General features: G+C 38.6%; 1 protein-coding gene across 1 annotated transcript in view; it reads right to left on the reverse strand.

Moving 5' to 3' along the window:
• Positions 1 to 4,747: 4,747 nt before the first annotated feature.
• The window catches only part of PDX1 (pancreatic and duodenal homeobox 1), a 19,657-nt gene continuing 15,011 nt past the window's right edge, over positions 4,748 to 9,393 (reverse strand). The window contains exon 2 of the mRNA XM_072431550.1: positions 4,748 to 6,869. Within this exon, the coding sequence (XP_072287651.1) occupies positions 6,457 to 6,869 (413 nt within the window). The 3' untranslated portion in view covers positions 4,748 to 6,456. The remainder of the gene's footprint in view (positions 6,870 to 9,393) is intronic.

Genomic DNA, 9,393 nt, shown 5'->3' on the forward strand with positions numbered 1-9,393 from the left:
TTATTTACAATAAACCTACAGTCACGCAAGAGAACAAATATGTTTCATGATTAGAGTTATATATCATGTCAGGCTCCAGTTTCCGGGTTTCGGGGTATATAGAGAAGGAATTTCACAAAATTGCAGTGAAAATCATATTTCTTGAAATGCAGAAATCTTTTAAAAATTAGGCAAATGTTTGTCATTTTAAATGTAAATTAATTAGAAGGCAAATGTAAAGCCCCAAATTGCTGAAGGGTTAGAAGAATCTGTGAGAATATAAGACATTACTACACTCAGAAATTTTTTAAGTAACACAAAAAAATGCCGGAAGTGGCTTTAAAAACTTTTTTGACCTTTTTTACATGTTTTTTCAAATGTGTATAAAAAGTCGGAAACATAACAAAATTACAAAAGAATAACCCACAGTATATATATATATATATATATTTATTTATATATATATATATATATATATATATAGTCTGTGCATTATCAATCATGACCAGCAAGTGGCGCTGTGGTTGAATAATACCCTGGACCTCATGTTTGATTGGCTGAAAGATGTACAGCAGGGGTGTCAAACTCAAATACACAGTGGGCCACAATTAAAACTTAGACAAAGTCGCGGGCCAAACTTGAAACTGAAATAGAACCGCTACTACAATTCCCTGCGTCTATAAAACAGTCCAGTGCGGGCCCACGCAAAGGCAGAGAGGCCGCTGGTCTATAGACGTGAGAGATGCCGGGAATTGTAGTAGTGGCGCTATTTCAATGCAGTGGAGGGCCAGCTGCAATTCACATTTAGGATTCCTTTGGGGGCCAAAAAAAGACATTGTGGGCCAGATTTGCCCCGAGGGCCAGAGTTTGACACCGCTGATGCACAGTGTAGTTATCCATTAGCAACAACTGAAATTCAATCTTGTGACAACCCCATTCCTTGAAATATATCTGCATTTTCCAAACATTAAATATAAAAATAAAATAACTTCAAAGACTCATTTTTAAGGTTTATTGTGAATGTAATATTATTTGTAACAAAAGTTTATATTGCAAAAAAAAAAATTATTGGACAATATTTTATGTCGTTTAATGGGTGATGATTTTTGTAGTATCCACTTTACTACTTCTAAGAGCAATCAATAACGTTTCTTTCATTGACTGTAGGCTTTTTATGTGTGCTCTTCAGGGTTTTCCTAATATTGCCTTTTTTGTTTTAGCTTTTGCATCAAATGTCTACCCTTATCCTCAAAGTCATCCTCATCCCATTATTCCTAAATATTGACAATAAGACATGCCTCCAGATTTATTCCTTTCATTAGTTTATCGTATGCCATGGTCATCGTGGGCATTGTCCTGGTATGGTTGGCACTTCTTTTCACTTACATCCTCATTGGTTTCTCCATTTATTATGTCTTTCCTGTACTCCAGTTGGAACATAACTCGAAGCTCTAGTAGAAGGTAAACCAGAATTTGCCATTGCTGAGCTATATCCAAACATGTTAGTTTCCTGGCGATCTTTGGGTTCAGTGCTTTCTGGCTCACTGATTGGAATAAGCATGCAGAGAATATGTCAGATAAATATACAAGCCTATTCAGGAAGTATATATATTTAGTAATGAATGTCCCGGTATTCTCTCAACTATTAAAACAGAAATAAACGTACAAAGTAAAAAAATGCAAGCAGGCAGGTTCTTTATTGCAGATGGGACAAGCAATGTCCCTTTTACAATAAAACAAACTTACCTGTCTTTTCTCAGTTATCTCTTTAATGAACACTGGGCTGCGTATGCCCAGCTCGGTGTTTGATCCTGGCATAGCTGCCTGCCGGAAATGAATGGAGTGCATGCGTGGGAGTTATGTCATTCCAACCTGGCCAATCCAAATGGCCAAAAACTTTAAACTCTGAAAAGGAACACATGATTGTCCCTACTGCAATAAAGAACCTGCTTGCTCACAATTTTGTACTTTCTAAGTTTAGTTCTTTTTTAGCAGTCCTGATTTGTTAAAGGACACACTGAACACCTTCTTCTGGAGATGCTAATTACCTGGCTGTTATGGTAAATGAATGACTTAAATACTTGCAGAATTATTGGAACATGTATTTAGCATAAATATTACTGATATATATATTTTCCAGGGCAGTGAGTGAATATATGACTGTATATTTCTCTTGGCATAGGTTCCCTGTAATGTTCTGAACAAAATTGCAGTAATAATATAATCACAGGGCATAAATTCGTCATATGCAGGAATTTTTTTTTACATAACTGAATTTTCACCATATTCATAAGAGATGTAAATTATCTCATCATTTTGCTGTGATCAGCCTAAACCTATTTAGTAAATCAACCCTGTTGTGATCTACTGTGCTTTTGCTGAGCTTGGGAGCTTGGGCAATGTGTCACCCAAAGGTACCTTGAAGGAGGATGGCAGTACCAGAGCTGGCTGGGAGTGAGTGGTTGCTGCTCATTGATGTCATGACTCATGAGCTTCCTTGTGTCAGGGTTGTATCACCTACACCACTGCATCAACACAGCTCTCCACCATGTCATCATCATATAACAGCCATGGTGCCAGCTTGTGATTTAAGTTCTAGATCCTTCCTATAAGTTGCTGCATTGCAGCCATTCGATAGGTAGTGTGCAGGTAATTAGGCAGGATCAGGCTAATTAAAAGTGTTCATGGTCTGGTGATGATACATAAAATTGTAGGTGGGAGCACGTCCCCCTACAGTGGACACCCATGGGTTATAGGATTTCTAACGTCAATCCAAAACTGAAACATAAAAGGTTGCTTGATAAACATTTAAAATTTTCCAGTTCATTAGAAAGCTGGGTATGTCTTTTCCCTGACTTCTGTTGTGCACCCCATCCATTTGTCAGTTGCATCAGAAAAATCATGATGATGGAGCTCATGAGTCCTCCAAAGAATGGTTGGTTCCTCACCAGTCATTATTCATGGTGGATGAGTTGATGAGACATCTGGCTATGGCTCTCTTGCACAAAACCATGTATTAGGATTTCTTTATCTCTATTTGTGGGATTCTTTCTTGATCCTCTTTATAGTTAGTAGATGTCATTGTAATGACTTTTCATGATATCACTTACATTAAGTCCTATTTTCAGTTTAAAGCTCATGTTACTGCAAGGAGTGAAGTTTGCACAGGACATAGATTATGGAAGATCTGCCAAACACACACAAAGACATACCACTTATAATACACTTCCCTTTGAAATCTCATGGAGTTTTTGAAGCTGAAGTTATGTCTCCCTTTCCTCCTCATCACCATGATAAGGACATTTGAAATAATAACTTAATTTTCCAATACATTTACATAGACCCAATGACATCATCATGTTGTTTCTCTGCAATACAGACAGATCATAGCTGGTGGTGGAAGCTGGCAGGGTGCCACTCCTAGGTAACCCTTTTATGTGATTCGAGCCCCTATGACTAAAATCCAAATATAAAAGGGGCAGGCCAGGACAACTGGGGAAGGGAAGAGCTAGATGATGTTGGACATCTTGCAGCCATGAAATGAGGGTTGTTCATCTGACTTGCTACAGATTCTAATGCACAATGTGAAAGGCTTACAAAGTGGAGTCAAATCAGGGTAGCAATTTCAATACAATAGTGTTGTATACAACTATACAAGGCTGCATGGCTGGCAGCCATTCTGCCCGCTTAACCCCTGTTATTCCTAGCAGCAGGAGCTCTCAATTCAGTGGGTAAGAGCTTGTCACTTGCAATAAGAGGGCTTAAGAGACATAGCGGCTGTCAGTAGCTATTCCGTAGCCACTCCATGTAAATTCAGCCTTAGGCTGGAGTTCAGCTTTAATCATTAGGAGTCACTTTTTCCTTACGTCTAACACTCAGAAGAACTTAGGAAGAAGCCATTCACAAAATCCAAAGCTGAAGGTAACAAAAACACACCGTCTACACCATGGTACAACATTATTTAATAACAGCTTATATATTACATTGTGATATTTCCAGAACCTTTCAATAACATGGATGAACTAGAATTCACCTGTCTAAATAGACATGGCATGCCACATGGCGTGGTACACTGATGGAGTGTTACAGTATGGGGTGCACTGATTTAACATTCTGGAACATGTACTTTTATTTTCAATGTGTAAAGCCCAGAGAAGGCCCACTATGCGAGACAAACATGGCCCCACATTCATCACAGCTGCCCCTTGTCATTGTGAGGTAACCACAATTTTTAAGGCAGAGAGTCTAAAGAATTGCTAGTTTTCTTGCAGAAAACCCCTGAAAATCTGCTTTTTTTCATGTGCATTATATGTCCACTATTATTGGGTTTTTGATGGTAGGTTCTATTGTGTGAAGGAAATCTGAACAGGGCAATGATTCTGTAAAGCAGGGGTCAGCAAACTCCGGCCTTTAGGCCAGATACGGCCTAACCAGTAGTTTGTTCTGGCCTAAGGCCCCTTGGCCAATCCGGCCTAATCCCAGATGGCAACCCGCGGCTCTGGGGCCATGGGTTGCCAGCTAGGTCGGCCAGGGGGCGTTAGGCCGAAAACAAACTACCAGAGCACCGGAGTTGCATGCGCCCTTGAGCCTTCCCTTGCTATGGCTCCCCTATTTACCGTGGCTGGTGGTAACACTTCAGCTGCCGTGGTAAATAAGGAACACCCCCTGAAGGGAAATCCCTCTCCTACGCAATGCATACGGAGGAGAGGGATTTTCCTTCAGGGGGCGTACCTGGTGGGGGCAGAGCCATTAGGACGGGACTCGACAGAGAGTTTGGCCTATTGTGCTCCTGCCCACCCCTGAAATGGCCTAGTGGCCACAAAAGTTTGCTGACCTCTGCTGTAAAGGATTCATTTACAGAAACTGAAATTTCAAGTTCTTGCATATGATGGAGACTTAAAGCTAAACTACAGGCAAATACTACAACGGAAATAAATAAAGGTATATGTTATTTTGTATCACATTTATTTTAATTACAGCATGTATAAATACCGAAATTTAAATCAATATCAGTCTCTTGTACACCAGGACCTAGATTGGATGAGGCAGTGGTACCACTGCCAATCAGTGTAATAGGGCCAATTCAGGTGGGTATTCACATTCAGGTTCATATTCACATATGCTGGCAAGAACCCTTGAAATACCTTGCAGGTCTTCAGGGATCCCCCTGCTATAATTACTGTAATATATCCACAGCTCCCACTACATTATTCTGGTAGCAAGTAGGAAAATGCCTCTTATATTGCTGGCCTTTGTAAAGGCTGCCACCATTACAGACAGACAAAAAGATTACTGGTATCTGTTGAACTGACCTGAAAGTCACAAACTGCTCATTGCTGGAGGAACCCAGGTTGAAACCGTGGTTGAGAGACACTCCTCTAGATGAACAGAAATACAAATCCTTTGGCATATGAAAGTTTATGAAATGTTAATTTTTGCTTGAAATTCAGCTTTAAACCAACAGAGATTCTGATATGTCTCAAATAATGTACTGATGAGTCTCTACTCATTACTTCTGGTGGCTTTAGGGGTTCCCACTTTTTTTCCTAATTAAAAATATCAACTCCGAAATCTCCAGTGATGAAATGATCTAGATATTTGAATGTCATGTATAAAACAGGGGCTGTGATACCAACCAAAGAGAGTACTATAACTTTCATCCTCTCTGGCACAGCACGAACGTCCTTCTAGGTACAACGTGAGGACACTCCAACTTGTGTATAAGGGGCTTCTGATGCAAATTCAGGAATGCTTATGGGTTCCTTCTTTGGGTAATGGGGAGTTATTGCTGAATTTGAACCCTTGCAACAAAATTGGCCATAGCATTCTAGAATGAAATGGCTATGAGAGATCAAAGGGAAATTATGTTGTGCAATATACAATAGGCCTTAACAACCAATCAGATCTTGTCTGAACAGAGATGATCAGTTTAGCTGGTAGTAAATGACAATCACATGTAGAGTACAGTCCAAACAGATGTTTTCACAATTTATCATTGCATTTACTTCTACGCTTCTATTGCTAGACATAGCATGTTTATGCATTGGATATGAATGTGCAAATGTTTTCAGTGCTGGCTTTATCTCAGAAATACATTTAACCCTGGCCAATAGGCCAGCAATATAGTAGATGGTTGTCCACTGGTGCCTATGTGTATAATAACTATCACCCATCAAACAATTCTTGATAGGTGAAAATTAACTTACACTTTGCCAAAGTTCAAGAGACCTTTTCTACCTATGCTATGCATTATGTTGTAGAACACTTTCATAATGGATCATGTGACAGGTGGCCTAGTTTTTCTTACATAAGCATACCGACACACATATTGCATTTGCAAAACACACATCATATACAATGTCCTTTCAATAACTACTTAAAGCATAGTTCACATGTAGATCTTGTGGACAAGTCCAGAGGGTTCATTCCATACCCAACAATAATACTTCAGTTACAGTTTGTTAGAAGGCATGACTTCTATCGTTTCTCAGCTTGTCTGAGGGATCCAGTAGAAGACATAGAATGAACATGTGGGGATGATGATGTTGGCAAAGGAGGGGAAAGCACCAAGTCTCGGGAGGGCTGTGTGTTGCCCCTGCATTGAGAATCATCTTTTATTATATCTCCAGAAGACACCAAAGAGTCTTGTTCTGGGTCACTTCCTCGTCCTTTCTTCTTGTCTTCTTCTTTCTTCCACTTCATTCTGCGATTCTGGAACCAGATCTTTATGTGTCTTTCCGTCAGGTTTAACATGACAGCCAACTCAACTCTTCGAGGTCTAGAGATGTACTTGTTAAAAAGGAACTCTTTTTCCAGCTCCAGGAGCTGAGCTCTTGTGTATGCTGTCCTTGTCCTCTTATTCTCTTCTTGCTCCATCATGTAAGAGCCTCCTGGAATAACAAGATCAACATTATATGAGTGATGAGTGTTTGACAATCTGAACGTTTTATAACCTGAATAACTGAGGCAAGACATCCTAATGATTGCAATAACATTTTGTTTATAGGACAACCTCAAATCATGTTCATATATATGGCCAGACTCAATGGGCCTGATTTATTAAAGCTCTTCAAGACTGGAGAGGATACGCTTTTATCAGTAAAGCTGGGTGATCCAGCAATCCTGAGATGGATCTGGTCCAGGATTGAAAACATTTGCTAACACATAGAAAATTACTTTTAAGAAATCCATTACAGGTTTTCTGGATCACCCAGATTCACAGTGTTGGAGCGCTTTAATAAATCAGGCCCAATGTAGAAGAAAACAAAATCTTCCACAGGCACTACAACAAGGAGACGTATTCTGCGGGCTCCAGAATACATCTCCATGGAAGATGTTGGATTCCTTCTTGAGTAAATGTTACTTTCTCCTAAACAGCTAGTTCTTAATCTAGGTGTTTGATCAGTCTGGAAATCTATATGAAAATCTTGGGCTATTTTCTTTAATTAGAATGACATAACTGAATGAATATGGATATAAACTCTATGTATTGTAGGTGGAAGCCAAACTCCAGGAAGCTTTACAAAAAAGTTAGATCTAGTTCATGAAAACAATATTACGTGTGCATTCACATAGAAGCCTATGTATCCATTTTAAATTTGCCACTACAAACACATTTAAATTCACAAATGAAAGCTAAAGAAGCTTTCCTTTTAACAGACATGCAGAATGGAGCCGGAGCCATTACACTTGTAGGCTATAGATTACACAGGGAGAATGTGGCTCTCCCTGTGTAATCATGAGAACTCTGTGACAGTAGAGTCTAGCCTTACTACAGAACAAATGACTCTCACACTGAACAAAGTGCTTCTGGTTACACAAGTAGAGCCACGATCCCACAATGGTATTAACCATTTGCATACTTAAATACATGGACATCATAGCCCTTTTCACAGAGAGAAACCAAAACAATATGTATATAATTTAATGGAGAAGTTTAGTCTATAAAAGTTGTGTGTAAAACTGTTTGCCACAACAAAGTGTCCTCCATTAAACAAGTTCCTACACCAACCCCGAATTATCATAAGGCAGCACAAACATTATACATTCTTACATGGATCAGTCAACATTCAGACTCACATCCCCTATACAGAATTAATGGATTAAATTTCATAGGGTAAGATAGGGATAAGATCCTCTTATCTAGGAGTGTTGGCTTGCTCTTGGAATGATTTTGCTGTAGTACCTATAATTACCTGTAGGTAGTGCTACAGGCCAACTATTTAGAGGTCATGTAATGATCAGAATTTCCTTATTACCCAACTCAGAACTAGATTTCCTATTGATTGATAACAGTAAATGTGTTAGGTCCTCTATTGGGTTTTATAGATGACCCTATTGGAAAACATTCAAACCACTGTCCTAATGACATTCATGTAAGTCAGGAGTGACAGGGGTCACCAAAACAGGATGTAAACCTGTAAGAGATCCTACAGTTTTCCAACATATCTAAAAGGGAGGATTTGTCTAGGCCTAGACTTATAAATTTTCCTTAAGTATAGAATGGGAATATTTTGTAGTTCCAGTGATTTTACAACCTCTGCCTTCACTGGGAGATTCAATGTCTCTGTTTGTCCTCTTAATCATTTTCACTTGGACATGCTGTGATGAGAAATTATTAATAAACAGGATTTATATAGCACAAACATATTACACAGCGCTGTACATTAAATAGGGGTTGCAAATGAGGGACAAATACAGACAGTGACACAGGAGGAGGAGAGGACCCTGCTCAGAAGAGCATCCGAAATTATATCATTGTCACGAGAATAGGAGGTAAGGGGGAAAACCCCTAATGGGGACAACTCTACCAAAAACAACTAAGATTTTCCCTCACTTTGGGGAGATTTCCACTTCTTGTTGTTTTAATCCTGTGTGCTTTAAAAAAAGCTCTATCCTCTATCGTGAATATACTATGTATTACAGATTGGAGAAATCTAGATTTAAAATAAATATAAATTAAAAGATTAGATTTAAAAAACTGTAAATAATTATATTTTCTCTTTGAAAAAGGAAAGCGATGTTCATGCATTTTTACAATTATTTCTATTACAGAAAGTCAGTAAACGTTCTGATGTAAGAATCCTTTTGTGGCCTGGAAAGACGGTTATTAACAAACGGATGAAAATTCACTGAATAACTACTGTACAGTATGCTTTTCCAGGTCAGCTCTTGGCATACTGAGTTAGTTTTCTCCATTATAAGAACAAGAAGCAGAAATGAAGGTTCTTACCCCCTACCCCCGGTCGATGGAGTACTGTGCATTGAAATAACCAACATTTTTTATGACTACAATGTTTGCTAATAAGTATATATATAAATATATATATATATATATATATATATATATATATATATATATCTCAGAGCTATAAAAAATGCATGCGCATAAAAATATATACATACATAAATGCA

The sequence above is a fragment of the Pyxicephalus adspersus genome, chromosome 1, assembly GCF_032062135.1.
Source record: "Pyxicephalus adspersus chromosome 1, UCB_Pads_2.0, whole genome shotgun sequence".
NCBI lineage: Eukaryota > Metazoa > Chordata > Amphibia > Anura > Pyxicephalidae > Pyxicephalus > Pyxicephalus adspersus.